Genomic DNA, 26,569 nt, shown 5'->3' on the forward strand with positions numbered 1-26,569 from the left:
CGGTCTTTCGTATACATAACTCAGTTCGGCGTAAAGAAAATCCACATGAGCGTCCGGGACAACGTCGGGCACGAGCTAGGACCGTTATCCGCGGGTGACGACCAGAGCGGAAGGCAGCGCGGATGGAGAAATGCCGCCAGATCGAGTCGCAACTGTGGCGCAGTAACACGTGAACTACGACATGAGTAAGGTTAGTAAAAAGTTAGTTACGCTGTTTCAATATACTGTGGAGTGCTGTGGTTTACACATGATCGGCCAGCATGGAATCCATCTTGCTGCCGTCGGAAAGTAGTGTTGATCTTCCCTTAGATCCGGTTGAGGATTACCTTACTTAAGAGCCTGGTTATTAGACCATATCGGGATAGTATAGATTTCAGCATGAAGGAAGGGTGATGAGGGGCTTGAGAATAAACCCATGCTAAAGTCACTTTGACATCCAATGGTCTGATTCTACTAAGATTCAAATCCACGATCATTCACTTGTCAAAGCAGACTCGGTAACCTAACGACTACAGAGCCCCCCGAAAATCAGTGCATCGGTGGTGCAAAAATTCGTGTTTGATACCGGTTTATTGTTCCTTGGAAGTTCCAACTTCAACTATCTCGCGCATTTTCACATCCTGGGCCAGTGTAGAGTGAGACGCTTCGATCCAGAAATTAAGCTAATTTTATTCTGTCTGTTAAACTTTTGTGAAATTTTACGACTTTTATTAGTAATTAGAAAAGAAACTCAAAGATCTTTAATTTTCTTTTAGATCATCGTACCACACAGAAATAACGGGAATTATTATAAATTGCGGGATCTCCCTTTCAGTATCTCGTTCAAAACCAAATTTAACTGTACCTATATAAATTTCGATTCGAAAAGAACTAGGTATGAACGAATCGAATGTAATGGAATAGAGAATTTTAAACCAGACCATTCTTATTCGTTTTCCGGCTATTTTGCAGGCCTTTTCAGAAATGTCTTACAAGATGTATAACTCAGGCTATTCATGGAGAGTAAGGTAAAGGTGCAACTTTTATCACCAAGCTGTGGATAACAGAAATGTTAGAGTGAAGTGTGTAATTTATTAAACCACTAGAGTATATCTATTAACGAACATATTCCTCCTCTTCTGCTTTGCTCAACAATCCATAAAAGAGCTCCATTTTCCGGTGGACAAGCATGAGATTTCAATCAATCGTTTGCCTTCACAGAGTATTTTCAGGGTCTCACCAAACTGATATGAAATTCCAGCGATAATTTTGGCTGAGCTTGACAGTTTTGGTTTACCGCACGATATTTCTAAAAATAAAAGAAAATATCTCAATAGGATATCGTTATCAAAAAATTACACCAACTAGCAATTACTTGTGCACCGTGCCATTATCGGGGACCACTGCCCATCGACGGAACATTTGATAATCGGATGTCCTTGCATTGTGTAACCATTCTGACAATGATACTCGATTTCGTCATCATAGTAATACTGTGAATCCATTGAGCTGGCTGCGATTTCCATCCCCGTGGGCACCGGTGGCTGTTGGCAAAGAACTCCTTCACAGAAGCTTTCGAAATAGCTCCACTGACCCTCCGGTGTGCACTCGACATAACCCGAACCTTTCATGGTGAAACCAATATTACAACCATATCGTACCCGATCTCCCGTGACCAATATTTCGGTGCGTTTTCGGAGAGTTTCAACTCTTATGTCCAAGACACGTAGGTCCACTGTACTACTTTCGATCGCAATGATTTTACTATCGATTGGGGGGTCGGGAATGGAGTTCAGCTTACATTGGCGGATTGCAGTCTGCTGCACTTCCGCTAGAGAAAGAATCTTCTTCAGCGCATTTCGCTGATTTTCAACCTCACGCTGTCGTCCTTCTTCCTTCTCACGCACGAACGCTTCGTAGATTGGTTGAACAACGTTTTTCAAGAGACTTTTTATTTTTTCATTCGTATTTTCTCGGCTGCTTATATCCACGACAATCTCCTGGTCCAAGGGTACCTCTCGGTCCATCATAATAATGTCGATAAATAAACATATTATAAATCGATAAGCACTTTCCGCTTCTCTCGTCATACGTTGTGGTTTTTCGGCTGGATCTGTTATGCCGTATAGAATGTAGTCCAACAAGTTGTACACTGTCAAGGTTTTCTCGGGTTTGGTAGTTTTTTCCAACTTTTCCAGTAGTTTACTGTCCATGTTTCGATGCTCGTTCGAAGAACCCGCTAAATCAAATGTAGTCAGATCATCCAGTTCCGGGAGGGGTTCCGCATCCTGACAGAAATGGGACAGCCTGTTCGGATCCACCGGTTGACAGCCGTAGAATAAATAATCTTTCAGTTGTTTCCAAAAGCGGATGTCTGTACGTCGATTGACCTTTATTATATTTGGTGCTTTGGATCTTTCATTTGGCGGCTTCGAGTAGATCTCGGTGGTAATCTCTCTGGCTTCCAGTGTCACGCAACGAGGAAGTGCTAAGTCCCAACTACCGGTATCTAAACATGAAAGTAGATTTTCTCCTTCTAGATAGGCAGATCCATCCGTGCATTCTACTTCCGCCAACGTACCGACGGCGTAGCTTGTAAAATTCTGGCCGAGAACTCCCCGTTCCGAGGCGTATATTATTTTTAGTTTTTCCGTGCCATTCAGTGCGGGACACTTTACCGTACTAATGCAGTCCGGTAGTGGAGCCGACCAGGTACCATTCAGTGTGCACCGCGCGGAATCGACTCCCGAAATGTAGAAGCCATCGTCGCAAACAAATCGAGCTATACCGTTGTAACTGGTTTTTGACATAATCACGCGCCCGTTGAGAATAGACCCCAATGAGCCACAACGTATCACTGAAAGAAAAAAAATCAAGCTCTACTTTATTTGTACTCACTGATGGCGTACCCGGACATAGACAGAAGGTGGAACACCGACCTCTCAAAGGTATATGCTTTAGACAGATAATTACCAAGCAATCGGAGGGCGGTGGATCAATTTACGCAATTAATTTATTTATCACAAAAAAGTTTGGAATTCCACTATTAAGAATTTAAAATGGGATATGTAAAACTGCACTTCAAACTTGAAGAGGACTTCAAATCGCAACTTGAACTTGAATTTGACCCTAAAATAGGACATTAAATTGAATTTGCGATCAGAGACAAAGTTGAAATAAAATTGAACTTAAAATTGACTTTAAAATGGGACATTGAAATGGGACCTCAATTGGACTACAAATTGCGTTTGAAACTAGGCTTGGTTTCGGCCTTAAAATTTGACATTATATTGTATTCGAAATTGAATCTGAAATTGAAACTAAGTTAGACTTGAAATTGGATTTAAAATGGACTTGGGGACCTGGAATCAAATCGAACTTGAAATTGGCATTAAAATGGGACATCGCAATTGGACTTTAATTGAACTTCAAATTAAAAATTGAATTGCACTTGAAAGGGGATCTAAAGTCGAAGGTAAATTGGGATTAAATTACATTTGGAATTAGACTAAAATAGGACATTAAATTAGACTTGAAATATATTAAATTTGTTGTAGAAGGTGGGACACGTGTCCCAGCCTGGGCACGCCAGCGTTTGTACTGAATTACCATTAGCTGAAAACCTGAATCCGACTTACGTTTGCAGAAGCTGCTAGCCTTGCTCCACCGGGACGTACGCAGACAGACCACCTCGAGCGCTCCGTGCAATTTGTAACCCTCGTCGCATCGAAGGTAGGCACGGTTTTCGTAGTACTCGATATAGCCATTCTGCAGCGTCAGATTCCTCTCGCAAGCCCGACAGAACTCGGATCTCTGCAACCGAATGTTACCCATCAGTCTAAATTTCAAATCCGTCCACTTTATGAGATCGCCCTGGTACGGTTCACAGCTGTAGTACAGTTCCTTTACTTCGTATCCGCTGAGAGCTCGACTCCACACGTCCAGATAAGCTAGTTTCCCTACAAATGCCTCCGATTCACTGAAATCACCACCCAGTGAATCTTGCTCTTGTCCAACGACAAACAATCCATTGGCTTCAATTGTTTTGCCACTGCTGAGGTCATATCCGGTCGTCTGCAGTTCGCCATCAAGAAAAATTTCATATATTCCTCTTTGATTGGTCCACGTTAGACATATGAAATGCCACATACCGTCGTTGATGTAGACATTAGTCACAACGTATTGCCCAGCAATGTAGAGCACAAATCCACTATAATCGGTAAAGGTGAACTCGTTGTCCATCCGAGATGTGGCGTAAGAGATGACCGAGCCATAGTTAAAATCATCATTCGTTTGAATCCACGTACAAAGCGAGATTTCCGATAAATTTTGTCTTGGACCATCCATCTTAACGTAGTTGGTGATTCCCGAGTTCTCAAACGATATAACAAAATCTGGAGTTGTGAAAACCTCACAGGAAGAGCCGTAGAAATATGGCGGACACTCACACGAAACTTTCGTATACAATTCATCACCATCCACGTCCGTGTGTTGCCCAATTGCGACGCTGGGGTCGCGAAGCTTAACCGGTCTGCAAATTCCATTATTTCTACAAGGATTCTGATGACAAGGATTATCCACCTCAGTACAGTTAAATCCTCTTAAACCTTTCGGACAAGCGCATTGATAACTATACTTGTTAGCATCGATCCGACTGACATCCACACATATGGAATTCGTTGGACACGGCAGATAATCACAGGGTTTCAAATGGCATCGTTTACCCATTCGCCCTGCCGAACAGGAGCAGCTATACCCCTCAGCGTCACTGCTACAAACACCCCCATGCTCGCACGGATTGGGCGAACAGTAGTTTTTCACCGTTTCACAACGATCTCCTTCGAACGGAGTGGGGCACTCGCACAGCGAACGTCCTTCGCTTTCAATGCAGCTTCCTCCATTCTGACAAAATCCCGACCAACAAGGATCGACGAATCTCTCGCAAAGTGGTCCATCGAACGACGAGAAACAGAGGCAACGAAATGCGGTAGCGTTCAACGGTATGCAAGTTCCAGCATTATAGCAGGGCGCCGACGCACAAATGTCAAGCTGCTTCTCACAGTGCGATCCCACGAAACCCTCGTTGCAGGTGCAACTGTACAGATAGTCATTGATTGGTTCGGGGATGCACTGACCGTGTGGACCACAAACCGGTGGCTCCGCTTCGCAAGGTCGACTACGTTTCGGTACGCAGTCCGTTATGGCGGTTGATCCACGCGGAGAGATATGATCGGGTGGGCATCGGTCACAGTGGATCCGGTTGTAAAGGGCCTGGTATTCACCTGGTTCACATTTGCGGCAAAACGGCATAAGGCTTTTGTGATACTTTTGATTTTTATCCTTTTTCATTACTTTAAGTTTTGCTACCGTTCCGGGTGGACACTGTGGTTTACATTCCGAGGAATTTTTGCTGTTCATTTTGCGGGTGGAATGATTTGGTGGACAATAAACGCAATCGGTTTGTCCGGTGAGTTCGTTGTAACTGCCTATCGGACAGGAAGTGCACACGTTAGTGGTGTGATTGTGATAAGTTCCTCTGGGGCATTGGGCTGAAAAGTAGAAGCGAATTATTCTGTATGTTCAGCAGGAATTGGAGTTATTGGGCTTACCGCAAACAAGCTTCTTAGCAACACTACCGTTTGGACAACGGATCGATTCGTCTAGCTTCAGTACGCTTAAATCCATATTTAATTCGCCTAACCTTTTCCGGAGTCTTTCGTTGTTGTTGATGTTTTGTAATTCGGATTTAATTTTCTAGAAGTATAAGAAATAATTGTCACTATCAGACATACAGACTATCTCAGGCTATTATTAAATATATTCGGTCCGTTTTTGTAAGGCCGAAGACTCATTTAATTCAAAACCAAAATAGATCAACAAATTAATTAAAGTATTGTCCATCGGAGCCAGCGATGAACTGCATTACTTTTTATGAGCTTTCAGGAAATTTTCGAATTCCGTCTAGAAAAAATGTTTAATCTTTTCAAATGATTCAAGTTTTAAAGCCAATTTTACGAAGTCTTCGAAAGAAGTGAACCAGTGCATAACCAGGAATCAGAAGGAACACTTATTTCTAATGGCATAGAGCCGGGATTACTCCTACTGTATCAAGAATTTCTTTCCACTGTACTCGGTCCTGGACTAATCGTCGTCAGTTCATTGAGCGTCTCGATAGACGCTATTCGGTTCCAACCTGGTGGAGCCATCTAGCGTGTCTGACCTCTCTATTCATGGTGCATACCGGTGAAGTTCATGAAGAGCACGGATTTCACTGCACAGTTGTCCGGCATCCTTGCGACGTGGCCGGCGCACCGTAGTCCCCCAACTTTCGCCGGCGACGAGAATCTCTCCAAGTAGTGCCTGCAACTCTGCGCTTGCCATTTGCACTCCAACTTTCCGCATGTCATTTGTACTCCACCTAAAACAGTCCGCGACACCTTTCGTTTAAATACGGCAAGTGCGCGTGTCTTCGGTAAGCAAAGTTACAGTCTCAATTTGTAGAGGACTGGCGGTCAGATTAGCGTTTTGCATATGGTATTGTCAGCTTTGTGCGGTGGCGTATGCTCCTTGGCTAAAGCATCTTGTGGAGGGAAAAGTATATTCAATTTCTAGCTTGGATGCGTCGTTGAATCTACTAACTCCACGAAATCTACGAAAATATGATGCGTAGGGATGTCGTACTTCCTACAATTCTGGAGGATTTGTTGGACAGCGATAACTTCAACCGTAGTAACATGGGCACCCATAAAGCCTGCCTAATATTGCCTTACGAAACCTCTTGCTATTGCGGATAGATAGCATAACAAGATCTGAGAAGCATCTGTAGAGTTCTGCCGGGAGTCGGTCTTTTCCGGCGGCTTGGTTATTCTTCAACTTACAGATCTCTCGCTGGATCTCTTCAAGATCGAGAGCCGACACACTGTTATCGTTTGTAGGCACTCCTAGGTTAATTTCTGTTTTGTCTCCTTCTGTAATATCGTCATCGAGATGCCCATCCAAGAACTGCTTTCTTCTGCCGAACACCTCGCGCTTGTTTGTGACCAGATTCCCCTCCTCGTCCCTACACATATCAAACTTCGGTATGTATCCTTTGCAAGATTGGTTCACCTTTTCATTAAACTCGCGTGTCTCATTAACCAGGAATAGCTCTTCACGATTTCTGTCCCCCTTCTGCCGCTTTTTCTTCCTCAGGCTCGTGGTCAACTCATTCCGCGCTCGTCGATACTTGGCCAAATTCTCCCACGTGGCAATATTACGATAGTTTTACTAATCTCATTTTTTCTTCTCCATGGCTTGTCGGCATTCGCGTTAAACCATTTATTTCGTGCACGTAAGGTTTCTTCACCTAGGACCGCGGTTGCGGCATCATTAACGGCTGGACGTGCGCGCAGTTCTCGGCAACTGACAGGTTTATCGAATGTTTAACCGCGAGGGGCTGCCTTGTCGCGAGTTTTGTCGATAATTTTGAGCGTATTGGGAGATGTTCGAGAAAAATCGGGAATGTTTTTTTTTTATTAAAGTGGAGGAGCGCTTGGTGAGAAGAATGGTAGACTGGATGAAACTGGGAAATTTCAAAATTATTTGTTGTATGATTGCCCTGTTGCTTCCACCGAGAAGATAGACGATTATCGATTGCATTGTGATAGGAGCTTACGGTGGGAACTAGACTGCTAATAGCATGGTGGAAATTGCAGGCACCATCTCTCTGTCAAAGCCCCCTGCGAGATTCGAATGGGTCCGTCAATTCACCCGAGATTCTTACACAGCATTGGATCCTATCCGTCGTAGCCGTGATAAGTCTAGTGAGCTTGGCGGTTCACTTTATCATATGCGGCTTTGAAATCAATGAACAAGTGATGCGTGGGGACTCAGAATTCGCGGCACTTCTGGAGGATCTGCCGTAGGGTGATGATTTGGTCCGTTGTAGACCGACCCTCTATTAAGCCGGCCTGATAACTTCCCACAAATCCATTGGTGATAGTCGATGAAAGATGACTCGGGGCTGCGCTTTGTAGGTGGCATTCAAGACAGGGATCGCACAGTGGTTCTCACAATCCAGACTATCGCCTTTCTTGTAGATGGGGCAAATAACCACGTCTTTTCACTCCTCTGGTAGTCGTTCCGTATCCCAAATCTTGACAATTAGTGGCGGGCGCCGGTATCGTATGTTGTTCACAACAGTTAGTTTTTGACGTATCCTTACCATCACTAGGCAGTGATCCGAATCAATATTAGCGCTCGGATTGGTTCTAACGTCGATAATGTCTGAAAAGTGCCGACCATCTACGAGAACGTGGTCGGTCGACTTATGATTCCGTCTGGTTGGGTGATCTCCATGTGTACCGATGGTGGAGGTTATGCTGGAAGAAGGTACTGTGTATGGTTATGTTCTTAGAGGCGTTGAAGTCGACAAGTAAAGAGCTTTTTCGTTCGTTGCGCTGAACCGTTCAATCACTGCACAGTGGTCCAATCAGCGAAATTCGTGATCGTGTGATATTGCGCCTAAACGTGAGGTTTTTCGCATATAGTATCTTTAGGAACATTTCTTGGTATAACAAGCCCCTTCTTGTGAGAGAAATCTTTAGGTGATTAATTCCCTTAATAGTGAGATACGAAATTTATTTTTTCGTATATTCGAGATACAGGTTTAGTACTTTTGGCAAAGTTGTAGTAAATATTAATACAAACAACTTTGTCAAAGACACCATACTTGTATCTCTTCATGGAAATTGTCTATGAAGCGTTATTCATGAACAGGTCCTTCAAAACAGTTTTTAAACCCTGAGTTATTCTGGTCAACTTTTACGTGTTCATAGTGTTCTAGAAAGTTGTTTATTTTGCTAAAATCAACGTTTTTGTAGAACATTATTATACGTGATTTTCTGAAATTTCGGAGATATTGAGCATTTTTGATTGAAAATAGTACTACTTTGAGCTTAAATATTTCCCAAGGCAAATGGTGGCAGATCAAACAACTCGTATTTAAAAGTACAACAAAAACATGTGTTGCTTATTTTATTTTTTGTTTGAATAAAGTTAATTGTTAACTAGTTGTCAATTCGTGTTTTCTAATTAAATAGACTAAAAAGTCATTCCGAGAAAATTCGATCTTCTGTGACTGTTGTTGAAATTCGGTCATTTGGATTTCGGCCATTCGTGATTCGACCATTTGTGTTTCGGCCATTTGGTACCAGCCCATTATGAGTGGGATCTTTTGAAAAGACACCAATCGAAGGTATTGAACAAAACAGACTTAAGTTAGTTGTTTGAAAGCTTTTCTGTTATTAATTGCGTCAAATAATTTTGAGTCTACATTCATTTTCGACTCGAAAATAGGCGAAAAAATTGCTGGTAACTCAACTTGTTAGAAAGAGATTGTCAACATAAACAAAATGGCGTTTATTGCATCCGAAGTACATTTTAATTGTTCGATAAACATGACTGTGAAGGATTTTTAAAACAATTATAACTTTTGAGGATACAAACAGATACAGTCAATTGACATTTGATTTTAAAGGTTTTCTGTTGTACTTTTAAGTAGGAGTTGTTTGGTCTGCCACCATTTGCCACCTTGGGAATTATTTAAGCTCAAAGTAGTACTATTTTTCACCAAAAATGCTCAAAATCTCCGAAACTGCAGAAAATCACTTATAGTAATGTTCTACAAAAACGTTGATTTCAGCAAGATAAACAATTTTCTAGAACACTATGAACACGTAAAAGTTGACCAGAATAAGTTAGGGTTTAAAAACTGTTTTGAAGGGTTTGTCCACGAATAACGCTTCATAGACAATTTCCATGAAGAGATACAAGTATAGTACCTTTGACAAAGTTGTTTGTATTGATATTTACTACAACTTTGCCGAAAGTATCAAACCTGTATCTCGAATGTACGAGAAAATAATTTTCTTATCTCACTTTTAAGGGAATTAATCACCTAAAGATTTCTCTCACAAGAAGGGGCTTGTTATACCAAGAAATGTTCATAAAGATACTATATGCGATAAACCTCACGTTTAGGCGCAATATCACACGATCACGAATTTCGCTGATTGGACCACTGTGCACTGCACTGTCACAGAAGATCGAATTTTCTCGGAATGACTTTTTAGTCTATTTAATTAGAAAACACGAATTGACAACTAGTTAACAATTAACTTTATTCAAACAAAAAATAAAATAAGCAACACATGTTTTTGTTGTACTTTTAAATTTGTGCACTGCACAGTGGTCCAATCAGCGAAATTCGTGATCGTGTGATATTGCGCCTAAACGTGAGGTTTATCGCATATAGTATCTTTATGAACATTTCTTGGTATAACAAGCCCCTTCTTGTGAGAGAAATCTTTAGGTGATTAATTCCCTTAAAAGTGAGATAAGAAAATTATTTTCTCGTACATTCGAGATACAGGTTTGATACTTTCGGCAAAGTTGTAGTAAATATCAATACAAACAACTTTGTCAAAGGTACTATACTTGTATCTCTTCATGGAAATTGTCTATGAAGCGTTATTCGTGGACAAACCCTTCAAAACAGTTTTTAAACCCTAACTTATTCTGGTCAACTTTTACGTGTTCATAGTGTTCTAGAAAATTGTTTATCTTGCTGAAATCAACGTTTTTGTAGAACATTACTATAAGTGATTTTCTGCAGTTTCGGAGATTTTGAGCATTTTTGGTGAAAAATAGTACTACTTTGAGCTTAAATAATTCCCAAGGTGGCAAATGGTGGCAGACCAAACAACTCCTACTTAAAAGTACAACAGAAAACCTTTAAAATCAAATGTCAATTGACTGTATCTGTTTGTATCCTCAAAAGTTATAATTGTTTTAAAAATCCTTCACAGTCATGTTTATCGAACAATTAAAATGTACTTCGGATGCAATAAACGCCATTTTGTTTATGTTGACAATCTCTTTCTAACAAGTTGAGTTACCAGCAATTTTTTCGCCTATTTTCGAGTCGAAAATGAATGTAGACTCAAAATTATTTGACGCAATTAATAACAGAAAAGCTTTCAAACAACTAACTTAAGTCTGTTTTGTTCAATACCTTCGATTGGTGTCTTTTCAAAAGATCCCACTCATAATGGGCTGGTACCAAATGGCCGAAACACAAATGGTCGAATCACGAATGGCCGAAATCCAAATGACCGAATTTCAACAACAGTCACAGAAGATCGAATTTTCTCGGAATGACTTTTTAGTCTATTTAATTAGAAAACACGAATTGACAACTAGTTAACAATTAACTTTATTCAAACAAAAAATAAAATAAGCAACACATGTTTTTGTTGTACTTTTAAATACGAGTTGTTTGATCTGCCACCATTTGCCTTGGGAAATATTTAAGCTCAAAGTAGTACTATTTTCAATCAAAAATGCTCAATATCTCCGAAATTTCAGAAAATCACGTATAATAATGTTCTACAAAAACGTTGATTTTAGCAAAATAAACAACTTTCTAGAACACTATGAACACGTAAAAGTTGACCAGAATAACTCAGGGTTTAAAAACTGTTTTGAAGGACCTGTTCATGAATAACGCTTCATAGACAATTTCCATGAAGAGATACAAGTATGGTGTCTTTGACAAAGTTGTTTGTATTAATATTTACTACAACTTTGCCAAAAGTACTAAACCTGTATCTCGAATATACGAAAAAATAAATTTCGTATCTCACTATTAAGGGAATTAATCACCTAAAGATTTCTCTCACAAGAAGGGGCTTGTTATACCAAGAAATGTTCCTAAAGATACTATATGCGAAAAACCTCACGTTTAGGCGCAATATCACACGATCACGAATTTCGCTGATTGGACCACTGTGCACTGGTTTAAATTCCTCCTTCTGAACTTTACAGCTCCCGATGATGATTTTGACATCATGTCTCGGGAAGCGGTCGTATTCGCGCTCCTACTGCGCGTAAAATTCCAATTCTAATTTCCAATCGTTAGTCCGTTTTCATCGCTTGAGTCTTTACCGATTGTTCCGATTGGAGTCATTATTACTTACATCGTTCATTACCTTGGTTTTTTTTAGTGGTTCAGGTTTGCAAAGCCCGCAATAAATCCCACAGTATCACCGGAGGGCCAACGTAACTCGAATGAGCTCTTCTCTGGGAGCATACAGCCTTGGTTTTCACCGGGGTCAGTTACCCGATATTCACCGAGGTTTCTCGTATCCCGGTTGATAACAGGAGGAGGCAGGGATAGAAGTTGCTGGGTATGAGGCTTTGAACCACTATAGGGTCTCTTTTATGCCCAGTGTGCAAGGTACCGATGGTACGCATTACCCAGCCGTTTACCAGCCTTGTTTAAGCACTTTACTTTACTAGGTCCACGCTACCGACTCTCGTGATGTGGTTGCCATCTTAGGTTTAGTGCAAAAACAACACATTTCTTAATACAGTCGCCCGCTTCGGTTAACATGCTTTCGTGTGCTGCTCACTTGGTTGAGAAATCGTTAAACTGTCGAGAGCCTACCCTGTCGGTATGTAATATTAGCTTTAATGAGAGTTCGTTACCCGATCTCCACTGAGATTGCTCGTATTTTGACTAGTACTACTAAGAGGTATGGATAAGAGTTGCTGGACGTTAAACTAGCGGCTGTTCAATGCGACTCTTCAATTTTTTATGGTGGCAACTTACAAGACGATTTTACAAGCCTTGTCTCGCCCACACCGAGACGAGCCACGATGACGATAAACGAACACCTATAATATGAAGATCAGACACTGTTTTGAGCCGCTCCTAACATATGAGTTCCCCTTTCTTGACAGCATACGACGTTGCTTTGACGATTGATGAGCAGTAAGATTTAAGCTTTGAAAAGTACGAAATGTGTGTGAGTAGTGAAAAGTAACATTGAGTAACCACCTACCTTTTTTCACCCTGCGATGCCTACCTTAATATTATCCGACTTTTTCCCGTCATATTTCCACAAACCGAGCCGCTTCGACAACTTCGTGTAAACGTTTATTTTAATCGTTGCCTTATCATCCCGCTTTCCCGGTGGCCGTTTTGGTTTGCCTTTCGACCCGACAGAAACATCCCGTTTAACGATGTGATATTTGGATTTTTCGTCCGGTTCGGTTTCGCTGTTTTCGCAAGCTGGTATGGCGGTGGTGATCGAACAATCCGTTTGCGTTCCGCATAGGTGATCCTTCATGCCGTTCAGCAGCATACTTTCAATTTCGGTTTTCGCGGCTTCGTCGCCGCAAAGCGATTCGGAATCCGCTCCCAGCCCGATGGTGATGATTTCCTCAACCGCCGAAGGTTTCTCCAGCGCCGTACAGTCCGGTACGGTTTCGTTGGCCCACTTCGGGCTGCGGTTGTCACAGAAAAGGATCAGCGTGTTGTTTTCATGATCGAGGAAGGTATACTCGAAATGGCACGTCACTTCGCACCATGTATGGGAAGCATTTTTTGCACAGATAGTTTGTCCATTTGGTGGCGAGGCTAAATTATCACATTTGTATTCCTTGACCGTTATGTTCATAGAACATTCTGCCACATTCCCGGAGCTGTCCTTGGCTTGGTAAAGTGCTTGATAGCTTCCAACGTCGTAGTACCCGAAAGCCATACTGGCGGTGAGTGTTAGTTTATCATTGGAATTATCATACACCGTTGGTTCGTCCCATTCCACGAAGGTTTCGTTTTTATTTTTCTGCGATGTGATGTAGAAAACTGGCGGATCGTGACAGTTTTCGAAAACAGGTACCGTTCGGTCGATAATGGTGACTGTAAAATTACACTTTGCTTTATTTTTGAACGAATCAACCGCAACGTAAGTGAACAGATGTGTTCCATTGTACAGCTTGGTGCCCTGTTCCTTGATCGCTGGTTTCGACCAGAATGTAAAATTATCGCCTCCATTATCGAACACATAGGGCCGGTTTAGTCGCTTCACAATGGCGTAGTTAAAATCGTCGTGCATTAGAAGGGTATAGTTATTCGGACACATAAGATGCGGTGGAGTAACGTCCACGCAGCGAGGCGTCTTTATCTTATGCGTCCAGACACCGTTCCGTTTACCTCCGCAAGATTTCGTAGATGGACCGCCCTTCAGTTCAAAGCCGAAATTGCAAATTAGGGTACAATTCGAACCGTGAGCAGATTTTTGCTCCGCGCAATCCGTGGGATCATACTCTCCGAATGGTATTTTGGGTAAAGGTGGACAGAGAATTTCTGTGAAAAAAATGGGCATGGATTGGTAAAGTAAAATCTTATATTGATGGGATTTGAACTTACGTTTGCATGCAGACTCCAAACCATCCCACTTGCCCAGAGGCAAGCAATTACGGCTATTCGATCCTACAAGATAGAATCCATGACCACATTTGATTGTACAGTCCGTGTCAATGGGCATGCGTTCGGTAGAACGATCGATCGATATGCTGTAGTTTGCAATAAACGACTTATTTCTGGGCGTATAATCGAAAAATAAATTCAGGTCTGTATTTTTGCACACAACTAAACCGTAGTATGGAATTTTAAGGGACGGACATGTTTTCACTAGAAAAAAAAATTTGCACGAAGTTTCATTGCCATCAGTCATTTCAGGTTACTTACAAACGCATTTAGGGTCATTTCCGGACCATGAACCGTTCTCCTGGCAGAGACGTATACTGTCGCCTACCAGTTGGTAACCCGACTGGCACCTGGTCCCACAGGCAGCATTCAAAACCTGACCACAAGCATATGGTTGCTTCACGAAATAACCATTTTCCGGTGGAGTAAGTTCCGGGCATGTAATAACTTCGCAGCGTCCAGCTTCATCCGCTTTGTAGCCATTCTTACAGATGCAGTCACTTGTATTGGTTGCTGGATACGCCAGTGTAACGTGGTTCACATCCGGGCAATTCTTACACTGACTTTGCTCATCCCAGTACGTACCGTTGGGGCAAGGTTTACACGAACCGTGCAGTCCAAGCCCGAAGTAACCAGGACGACAAACGCACGAATAATGGCCGGAACTTGTACTGCAGCTGCAAGTAGCTTCCTTATCGCAGCAACCGACATATTCGTTATTCAAATATTTGGAATCATCCGAACAGAGCACGTCACACAAACTGGAATTGACGGCTATATTCTCTCCACTCTTGTAGTCACTATGCAGGGCCTTGCGTGCCAAAGTTTCAAAATGGCTAAAACTATCCAGCAGATAACTGTAGTTCTCTCCAGGCGAACTGGATATGTTGTACAATTCAGCAAGATTCCCACTCTGGATACCGATCGAATAAATGGTCACATTGTTACGTTTAAGAGTTTCCGCTAGCGGAATTGGATTCCGCCCGTTGGAAAACCCGTCGGTAATAAGGAAGATTATTTTCTTACTATCCTTTCGCGCTTCTTTAAAAATACCTTCCGCCTCCTTCAGTGCCCCGTAAGTGAATGTACCGCCTCCACTAAATTCAATCTTAGGTATTTGATAGTTAAGAAGCATACATTTATCATTGTCTTCTATAGATTGCGAAATTTGATCAACATGTCGAAACTGCCCTCACGAAAGGGAAAAAAATATTACAAAAAAAAAAATAAAATACATTACATCCTGCTAAACTTACAATTTTCTTCTGCGAGCTGAACGTAACCACCGCAACACGTGTGTAATTGTAGCTAACGTTAAAATCGGACAGCAGCTTTTTAGCGAACTTAATTTCACTAAGAAAGTTCGCTCTCCCCACGCTGGAACTGGCGTCAATGAGAAACACAATATCCACCCGCTTGTGTTTGGTTTTAATTTTTTCCACATTCTTCTTGAACGCACCGCTCAGTCGGTCCACTTTGTGCTTGATAACCGAATTCTCGTTCTTCAGTATTTCGTTACTAACGGTCAGGTCTTCCAGCGAGATGGCAGCGGCGGCGCCACCGCCGTTCACCGGAAGTTCCCGCGCAGCGCCACCGCTGGGCAATGACATTATTATGTTGCCCTCGTTTGCCACAGTCTCCGAAAGGTCTAGTGCCGACGGTAGCGTAACCGAGTCGTCGTACTCTTGATAATCGTCAGCACTTTCTGCCGGTGGCGGCGTCGACGTTGTTATCGCTTCAGCTGATGTTCTCACGGGGGGCTCGACTGCATGGGTTGTTGTTGTTGTTTGTGCACAACGGGTGGTAGCGACGAGAGTAAGGACGATTGTAAACAACGCTGCCAGACAGCGTGGCGCCCGATGCACATTCATACCGCCAGATTAGCTGCTGCTAGTGCAACCGAGTGGCGTTGTAGATAAGAAAACTTTTCGATGTGTCTGTGGGTAAACTGTAGAGAGAAATTTGCTTTTATGTGGTTATTCGTTTACGTAGTATTTTTGCAGTGTGTGAGCGTTTTGCTTACATATTTTTTAATAGTTCAAATAAATTGAACTTTAAACATATTTATTTAAAGTAATTGTTCCTTTTGTAAAATCTACAAGCCGCACGTCGTAATAATTTACAAAAAATGACTAAATTTTGTATATTGAATCCTCGGTTTCACTGAATCGTTTTGAAACCTCTTGACTGGTAAACGGATGGATAACGCGTACCGTCAGTGCAAACTAAGGTCGACAATATGTCCCGCCCATTCTATCCTACCAGCTTTAGCAACTTTCTGGATTCTGGGTTCGCTGAAGAGCTGCGCCAGCTTATTTTTCATCTTTCTCCTCCATGCACCGTTCTCACATACGTTTACGTTTCGTGCCCGTAGAGAACTACCGGTCTAGCGTTTTGTACATGGTACATTTGGTACGGGGTAAGCTTACCAGACCTTAGGGTCTTGTGAAGTTCGTAGTAAGCACGACTTCCGGCAAAAATACGTCTGCGTCATCATCAATGACCCGAGGTATATAAATTCGTCCACCACCTTGAACTCAACTACCACGCTATTGCCTATGCGAGCTCGACAGCGCTCGGTTACTCCTGCTAGCAGTTACTTGATTCTAGACGTATTCACCACTAATCCAATCTTTACTGTTTCATGTTTCAGTTTGGTATACTGCTCTGCAACCGCGTGGAACGTCCTTCCGACAATGTCTACGTCGTCTGCGAAACAGATAAATTGGCTAGATTTATTGAAGATCGTGATCCGTTTGTTGAAACCCGCACGTTTCATAACACATTCTTGCGCGATGTTGAACAGGAGACAGGAAATACCATCGCTTTGTCGAAGTCTCCTGCCTTTTTCAAACGGGCAATGTACACCATCCATCGTGGCCGTAATCCGTTTTGTTAGCTTCCCGGGAAAGCCGTTTGGGTTCAAAAATTTCCACAGCTCGTCATAGTCGATAGTATCGTAGACCGCCTTGAAATCTATCAATGGTGTGTAGGGACTTGGTATTCGCGACACTTTTGAAGGGTCTATCTCAGTACAAAGGTTTGGTCCGTTGTCGATCGCCTGTCCACTAAACCCAGATGTTTCTCAGATGCTGACTATCAGCCGGAGCCGGTTCAGACGGGTAGCCAACCTATCCAGGCCTATCTTGCCGCTGCTCCGCTGCGATACCATCTTTGCCAGCTGCCTTGCTGTTCTTAAGCTGCTTGATGGCTTCGATCACTTCACCTATTGTGGGGGTGGGCACATCACCATCATCCGCTGTACTGATGTAGTAATTCTCTCTACTGTCTTGGTATTCCGTCCCCGCGCCGGTTAGGTGCTCATTGCTTCCACCTTTCGATCACCTCGCGTTCATCCGACAATATCCCTCCGTCTTTATCTCGGCATGTTTCGGCTCGCAGCACAAAACCTTTGCGGGATACGTTGTTTCTTGCAATTTTTTTTCGTTTTCTGAGAACGATACAGCTGTTCCATGTCCTCGCACTTCATTTCTTCCAGGCGGCTGTTATCCCGAAAAAACTGGGTTTGCTGTCTTAGTTTCTGTCTATATCGTTCCATGGCGGGTCGTCTGTTGCAGCATCGATGCTTCTTATCTAACATCCTCTGGCATTCCTCGTCGAACCAGTCGTTACGTCGACTCCTCCAGGCAAACCGTTGATGGCTGCTTCAACACTGTCCCAGTAGTCCTCGCGAGGGGCTTCTTTTAGCTCTTCCTCACCCGGTAGCGCAGCCTCAAGGTATCAAAGTTGCAAATCGAGCGAGAAGCCAACGTTGTCTACTCTCACGCGAGTGGGTATGAACAGCATAGCACCATTTACGCCGTACACGCAAGCGGAAAACAAACAGCCACCGTTGCTATGCGCAGACATTCTGCTACTTACACACTCGCGCAAGCACATCCTCACATCGTCTTCCTGCATAACTTATTCGCGAGCCAAATAACTCCCGAGCAATCAGCTACCCGTGAGGCATAGTGGCGCACTTGGATACAGGTTTTGCATTACTTTTCCTTTTCTTCTTCATTCTCACCCTCGATTCTACTCACGGGCGGAAGTGCAAACCTTCGCGAGTAATCGGTTTCAGCTGCTCGGGCTGCAACGATGAACGAAGGCGACGACCGTAGTTGTTAGCTAAACCCACACCCTCAAAAACTCGTCGCAATGCATGCATAAGTACGAGCGAGAGTTCGAAAGGGATGCTTATGCTGGTGCGTTCGTTAGAATGAGTACGCATATGTGAGCTTCGCAACACTGATTGCGCGTACCTACTCAGTAGCGACCTCACGTAACTTGAGTCGTTCCAGATTGTACCGTGGCGGGCGACTGTAGTGAATGTTGGTAACAATGGAAAGTCTTTGGCTCACTTTAACCATCCAAAGGTAGTGGTCAGAATGGATGTTTGTACCACGATAGGTTCTGACGTCGATGATATCCAAGCAGTGCCTTCCAGGGGTAGGTACTTCGTATAGTTATATTTTTGGAGGCAACGAAGACAAATGGCCGTTTTCCTTCGTAAGCGGGTATGCGCTGAACTTTCCAATAACCGGTCTGAATTCCTCCTTCTGGCCAACCTGAGCTTTGAGGCCTCCGATGACGATTTTGACGTCATGTGTTAGGCAGTTGTCGTTTTCACGTTTAAACTGCGCGTAACAAGCGTCCCAGATAACACAAAATCGTAATAGAAAGTTCACATTAAATCGTTTTCATGTCAATTTCATATTGGAGTTGTATAATGATTAGAGTATGTCAAATCGAAGTGAACAATAAGTTGCTTTGCAGTCGTGCGTGTCTTCATATACAATTCATGACTGTGAATTATAAAGCAGGATAGACAATTGCAATATTTGATTATATCTATGTCATATATCCAGGAGTATTTAGTCGCGTGTTATAAAAACTACGCAAAATAGAATTACAAATAGTTGTCAAAATTTTCGCACGTATATCGCCTCCACTTTGGTACATATATGCTCTTATATGGCGTGAAATATAACTTTTTCGTTCAGATATGATTTCGTATATCTCAGTTGCAATCGAGATATATAAACCAAATGGTTTACTGGGGTCCTTATCTTCCTCGTCCCTTCCTAGGTGTGGGTTGTGCATGTTGATAATGCTAATGTTGAAGAAACGGCCTCTAATTTTCAACTTGCACATACGGCTCTCGATTGGCCACCAGTCAATCACGCCCTTTTACATGTCGCCCATAACGATAAAAGTTCAACCCAGCTCTGGTAAATAGTGAATCCAGTATCATACGAATGTACCGGTGACCCCTTGCAGCATACCTCCTGCAGCGCCACAATGACGAACTTTCGGACCCTTAATAAGTCGGAAAGGATGCGGGTACTTCCGGGTACAGAAAATTGAGAGATTTGCAGTTTCGTGTTTTAAGTTTCCAATCGTTAGTCCTTTTTCGTTACCCTGGTCTATGCCGATTGTTCCGGTCCCTAGATAAATTATTTGCTTCCTTTACTGGCATGTTTTACGGATGGCTTGTAAGGCCTGACCAACCCCCGTGTCGCCGGAGGACCATCGTGACAGTTCTGTTTTGCGTCCCATACTGACACGAGAACGATGATTCCCCCTTCGGTACTTGGAATGTCCGGACTCTACTTGATCCAGCCCGCGCGGTCTCCTACCAAGTGGGTTGCAGAGGATGAAGGTTGAGGTTGCAGCTATTCAGGAATTGCGTGTATCACAAATGGCACATCTACAGTGGCTGCAATAAAGCAACCCAAGTAACAATCCAATAGCAAATTGGTCTTATGCATTTCTTATAGTAGTTTTATCAGAGCATTGCAAAATCTATCAGGTTTTATAATGTTTTACCTCAAGTGAATGTTATCTTATTTGATTAACATTTCTGAAGTATGATTGAAGGAGACTTGAAGAAACACGCATAAAACTGAAATATCAATAAGTGTAATTCACCTTATAAGTGGTTTTAAAGGATACTTGATTTCTGCTCAAAAACGACGCTCCTTAAAACCTAGCAATAGTTTTGACAAAAATTTATGACATTCTTCTGCAAGATTGGTTTGTCTTAACAATACTACCATAAAACCGTCTTAAAACCGTAGATTCTTGTAAGAGAAATCATACTCTGAAGAAAGAACATTCGAGCGTAAACAACTGATCTGTCAAAATGGGCATCTGAACCAGGAGAAAATGGATCAAATATGGATATTTTAATGGAAACTCAAAAAACAATGAAGATTTCCAAATGAGCTGAGGAAGGACTATGCCGGTGATGATGCATCAATGGTAGATTTGTATGTTATTAGAAAATTTGGTTGGATTGTATTTTGACGGAGGCGGTGCCGGTGCCGGTTTGTAGAGTTGTTTGTATTTTTTAAACTGAATATAGAGGTCATTAGCCGGTGTTGGGGAAATGTTCGAAGGGGTTGAAGCAGTTGAAGCATATTTTTTTAAAGACGGTTGTAACGACAAAGTATATAAAAAATTTTGCAGATTAAACTTTACGCATGGAACTGCCGTGCAGCCCTCTTTTAATTTTTAAAATCAATTTGTATTGGTAATCATAATGACTGCTGTACTTAAAAAATATTAAATTCAATATAAGTAGGTGAACCTCCAGCACAAAAAACATCTTACATTGACACTTTGTTGACGTTTTCTTTGTGACTATCTGGCAAAAAACTTGGATCAAGTTTAAGTAATTCAAACAATTCTTGTTCAAGCACAACTTGTCTTCTTCAAGAATACAATAAGTATTGATAAACTTATCGATCTCTTGGAATATTATTCTTTGTCTTGTGCAAGAAATGTTAGTCTAATATGCACCTTCAGGTTGATTTAGATAAAACCATTGAAAAAATGGCGAACAGGACTGTTTTGATTACTTTTGAAATTCTAGCCAATTGCATATGTGCGTTTATAAATATGTTGTTATACAATACCATAAGTGATCTTATATTTTTAAATAAATCTCCGGACACTTAAAAGACTTTTTGCCGCAATTTGTTTAAAATTTGGTAGCTATCAACTTCTTCATGAAATTATTGATTTTTTTTTATTAATTAAATTTTTAAATAATCTAGCGAAAATAACCGGCGCGTTAAAATTTTCTAACTTTCATGTCACAAAACATCGACAAACTGAGCGTGACATGAAAAATTTCTCATTGATTGACAACAAAGCAGCTGCTTTTATTTTCAACTTTCATTTATATCCATTTTGGAAAAGCAATATCTGTGAATGCTTTTTCTCTCATAGCTTTTAGTCAATTTAAACAAATTCAGACTGTGAAAAGTGTATGATGTCTTGCAAGTGTTCTTTAAGACGACAACCATAAAATTATCAACACTTGTGGTGGTTTTCTTTTAGTTTTAACAGACTCTTGGAAGTCACTATAAATACATATCGATAAGAATTACAAGTTTTAAAAGGACCTTTGGAAATATTCTTGAGAACCTTCTGTAGTGTTGGCCTCTCCAGATTTATAAGGGTTTTATGGCTGTTTTATCGCAGATTTGTAGAATTGCAAGTTTTATATTCGGTTTTAAGGAGCAAATGCTGGAAACCTCTTCAAGTGCATCTTAAAATTGAATTTGTTACTTGGGAAAGTATGGAGTCGGACTCCCCGACGAACGACAAACCCGGATGACGTGAAGCAAGAGTTCTATGATCTTCTCGAAAAGACATATAGCGAGTGCCCAGTACATGACATAAACACAGTCATAGGGGATACAAATTGCAGCCCGAAGAATCTGTGGTACCTATTTAGCAGGACGGAACAATTAGAAGTATATCTGAAAATACCCTAATGACGAGATCGACCACGTTCTGTTTGATGGTTGGAATTTTCGGATGTCGTAGATGTACGGCCCTTCCGGGGACCAAACGTTATCTTGGACCCAGAATCGCACCTAGTTGTCCAATATATTCAAATCGAGACCATTGAAGAAAATATGACTGAGCATTGGGTGGTTATCAGTGGAAGAAGTTGCTGCAGAGTACACTCGGTAAACTGATGAGCGGATCGGTGAATAAGTTGGAAAGAACCTGAAGGAGCAAAGTAACATCCACGATGTGATCACGTACACCTGTAAATACACGTGGACAAACGAGAAGACGGTTGCGAAATTCGGCACTGATTCGATAAGTGGATTGTGGCCAAAAAAGTAAAGTAAAGTGAGCAATGAAGCGGTTTATCACCTCCTACCTAGCGCCTCATCGAAGATCTCAGTGAGCGATGACGATCGATGGTCCCGGAAATGCTTCATGTACATACTGGAGCAGCTAAGTTAGAAGGTGCGAACCTGAGCACCTGTTCCTCAGGTGAGGGTGGCTCAAACAGCGTCTGTTTTGGAGCGAGCGGCCAAATATGAAATGCTATATTCCGCTAGCTACACCTAAGTTTTCAGACTCAACAGCGGGATATGGGTATCGCGACCCAGGTAAGGTTGATTACGAAAAACAAAAATAGAAATACGGAACGGATCAATTGGCAAAGAACAAGGAAACGATTAATGGATAACGATTGGAAAATTCGTACAAAGTTACATCGACTCGGAGTAGAGATCGCTGCTATTCGGGAAGTTCGATGGCCGAATTTCGGAGACAGGGAGTTCCGCGCAGTAGACCCTATTGCAGGCACTTCTTTCAAGTACAACATCTACTAGAGGGGCGATAGAAAGGCAAAATATTCGAGTCGCTTTTTAACGGCAAGCTGCAAGATTTATTCTTCAGCATAGAGCTGGGGTGGCTCGTGCTGTTTCAAGCACTCGTCTCCATTCAACTCGATCTTAGGCCACTCGTCGCCAATTTCCTAGTCGTCTCAGAAGTCGCAAATCGCTTTCGGGCGAGCCATCGTGCACGCTGGGCCCCCCTGACCCTGCTGCCGGTGGGGTTGTTGAAGAGGACTATTTTCATCGCACTGTGGTCCGGCATCCTTACGACGTGTCCGGCCCACCATAGCCTGCTAACTTTCACTAGATGTACGATGGAAGTCTCCCCAAGCAGTGCCTGTAGTTCGTGATTCATACGCCTCCGCCACTCTCCGCTTTCAGTTTGTACTCCGCCAAATATATTCCGTTCAAACACGGCAAGGGCGCGTGTCCTTCGTGAGCAGCGTCACGGCTTCAAATCCATAAAGAACTACCGATCTAATAAGGGTTTTGTTAGCTTCGTGCGGCGGCGTATGCGTCCTGATCGTAGCGTTTTACGAAGGGCAAAGTAGGCCCGATTTCCTGCTTGAATGCGCCTCTGGATCTCCTTACTAGTGTTGTTGTCCGCGGTCACCAGCGATCCCAAATACACGAACTCCTCTACCACTTCTAGTTCGTCGCCGTCAACGGTTACCGTCCGTGGGAGACGCGCGTTTGCCATCGCAAAGTTCCTGGCTATGATATCGAAGTCATCTGCAAAGCCTAGAAGTTGGCTACCCTTGGTAAAAATCGTGCCTCTCGTTTCGATGCCCGCTCGTCGGATCACCCCCCTCAAGAGCGATGTTGAACAGCATGCAGAATAAACCGTCACCTTGTCTCAACCCTAGCCGCGTCTCGAAGGGACTCGAGAGTGTCTCAGAGATCACATCTCACGAAACACATCACTCGATCCAATGTAACTCTGATCAGTCGCGTCAGTTTGTCCGGAAAACCGTCCGGAAAGCTGCGAAATTGGGACTTACTATTAACATTGCCAAAACGAAGTACATAGTTGCTGGCAGGGAACGTGGGAGTCCGAACGGTGTTGGTGCCGAGATGGAGCTGGATGAGGAACGATATGAAATAGTTGAGAAATTCATATACCTTGATACGCTCGTGACATGTGACAACGATGTATGCCGCGAAGTGAAACGACGAATTGCAACCGCGAATAGGGCTTTCTGCGGATTACGTAGCCTGTTGAAGTACCGTAGTTTCCAAATTTGCACAAAACTAGCGCTCTACAGAACACTAATCATGCACGCTAAAGGAAGCTGACCGACGAGTGGTTGTGGTTTTTGAGCGAGAAATTCTGCGATCAATACAAAGTGGCAAAATGGACAACGGAGTGTGGTGTAGACGCATGAACCGCGAGTTGTACAAATATGCTGATATAGTGCTGGGCATGTGGCCAGAAAGCCGGACGAAAGAGTAGCTAAAACTTTTTTCAGCAGAGAGCCAGGAAGAGGCCGCAGATATCGAGGTAGACCCTGCACCCAAGGGATGTGCGCTGTTAAGGACGAGTTAAGGAGAAACCGTAAGTGACTAACGTTATTGTGTTAGAGCGGCAAACACTGTACTGTACATCTTATGCGTTCATCAAAAACCGAAACGTTTTTTTGCATGTTGCATTAGTATTGGTAATATATGTCAAATAGCAGATAGCTTGCAAACATAAACTCAGCTGATCAGCATCCAACCGCACCGACTACGAACATCCCAAAATATGGTTTGTTTTCTTTATCAAGACATTCCGACTCATTTAAGATTTGCAGCAGCAACTGAATAATGCATAGGATCAATAGGATGGTTAATTAATCCGTCTGCATTGCAGGCCAGGTTTTGATTTCTGGTCATCTTTTTATTTGTTTACTTCACTCTAAGCTTATCGATGCGGCAAAAGTTGAAAGCTCTTTCAAAGCTCATTGATGTGGCCAAACTTTGAGACCGTGGTGCTCTTTTTTCGGAAAACGCTAGTGCAACGAAATATGTGCGCAACCAAATATCTATTAACTAATTCCAGATTATGCGTTTTATGAACACATAATGAGCTATATGATCAGTTAAATTTATTTTCCACTAGTAATTATATTTTGCTGAGCGTTTGGTGATATACAGCAGATCGATATATGGAATGACAAGTTTTAGGATATTATAACAGCACTGGAAGCACTGATTACGTGGCGAAAGCGTGCGCTGCCAATACAGATGCATTTTTAAGGCACAGAGCAATACATGCATCGAACGGTAGTTATTTATTCAGTCATCTTTGAGCCATTTTCGGTTTCCCCTTAACTGGTTTTCGAGAGGATTGGAGAACGGCCGCCCAGGACCGACAGTACTGGAGGATCATAATTCGTTCGGCACAGGATCGATGACGGACCGCCACCAATAAACTAAATAAGTAAGTTATCAATACTATTGAAAATTCGTACACAAAACGCTATTCAAAACAAACGATAACGATAAAAGTTCGTCCGGTGAAACAGGTTTATAATCATTGAGGATGGCTCAGCATCACGTTGTGATGCGAGAAAATTCAATATTGACAACAATGTCGCCGTTGAGCACTTTCAATAGCCACAAATAAGGCCGACCGTGTCTAGTCTAATTAAACGGTAACGGGGGAAGATTAACGGGATCTCGCCATGGTAAATCCCTCATACCTAACTATACACTAATGAATCTTCTTTGTACGCACTCAATTTACAAGTTCCTGAGCTGCTGCAGTCCAAATCGTCTCTTTATGTTTCATTACTATCTTCTACCATTTCCTTCGTCTTTTGGAAAGTCCTTCGTTATGAAAAATTAGGATATTTCTAGTTATTTTTTTATTGAAAACATATATATATTTGTTTGTAATGGAAAGTAGTAAACCGTGCGCCTCCATTGAATTACCAATGCTTTATTTTTTCAAAAAAATATGCCCCAGTAAATGTCCGATGGCATGCGGGTTACATGCCAGATGCCATCACATATCACGTTGTACAAATCACTCGACTCAAAAAACAGCTGTTAAAACAAAGTATACGTCTTACCTGCCCAAGAGTCTGCAATCACCAGGGACAGATACGCAAGCTATGTTGCTTTGACGTTATGTATAAAGTTGCTCCATTTCCTATCAGGGGGTTCATATTTCGAAGGCTTATTTATTAAGTTGTAGTTGGAAAATATACCTTCAATCCTTATCTAGGAAATGGAGTCAGTTTTCAGTCGAATCAGTCAAAATTCTGTTACCTTATAATGTCACCTGTCAGGTTCCTCTTTGAAATTGGTGAAGCAATTGAGCAAATTCCATAATCAAAAACTACAGTTTCTTAGGGTCACTCAGGATTACACAAGTGTCTTCAAGTTGTGTTCACCGGAAGTGTCTGTTGCTGCCACCGGCTAGAACGAGATGTCTTTTTCACCAGTTAAACAATTCCCAAGAACATTTTTGACACACTACAACAACTGTTTTGAGATACTCAATGTAGAAATTTGATTACACCATGTTTCCTTATAAGCTATAAGTTATTAAAAAGTAGTTGGTTCACTTAGCAGATACATTCTTTACATTCTTTTCTGATAATCACTTTGCTGTGCACACAGGCATGACATTTTC

The 26,569-nt window shown here is 42.2% G+C and overlaps 1 protein-coding gene across 1 annotated transcript; it reads right to left on the reverse strand.

Annotated features, from left to right (window-relative positions):
- Positions 1 to 1,071: 1,071 nt before the first annotated feature.
- Positions 1,072 to 26,239, reverse strand: LOC128736663 (sushi, von Willebrand factor type A, EGF and pentraxin domain-containing protein 1-like). Its single transcript, XM_053831154.1, has 9 exons — positions 26,203 to 26,239; positions 15,550 to 16,241; positions 14,555 to 15,479; positions 14,234 to 14,497; positions 12,888 to 14,170; positions 5,589 to 5,733; positions 3,618 to 5,528; positions 1,355 to 2,836; positions 1,072 to 1,288 (listed from the first exon to the last, which is right to left on the reverse strand). Exons 2-9 carry the CDS (start codon positions 16,162 to 16,164, stop codon positions 1,128 to 1,130), a joined length of 6,786 nt encoding a protein of 2,261 aa, XP_053687129.1. The 5' UTR covers positions 16,165 to 16,241; positions 26,203 to 26,239; the 3' UTR covers positions 1,072 to 1,127.
- Positions 26,240 to 26,569: the final 330 nt, after the last annotated feature.

Source organism: Sabethes cyaneus, chromosome 1 (assembly GCF_943734655.1).
Source record: "Sabethes cyaneus chromosome 1, idSabCyanKW18_F2, whole genome shotgun sequence".
NCBI lineage: Eukaryota > Metazoa > Arthropoda > Insecta > Diptera > Culicidae > Sabethes > Sabethes cyaneus.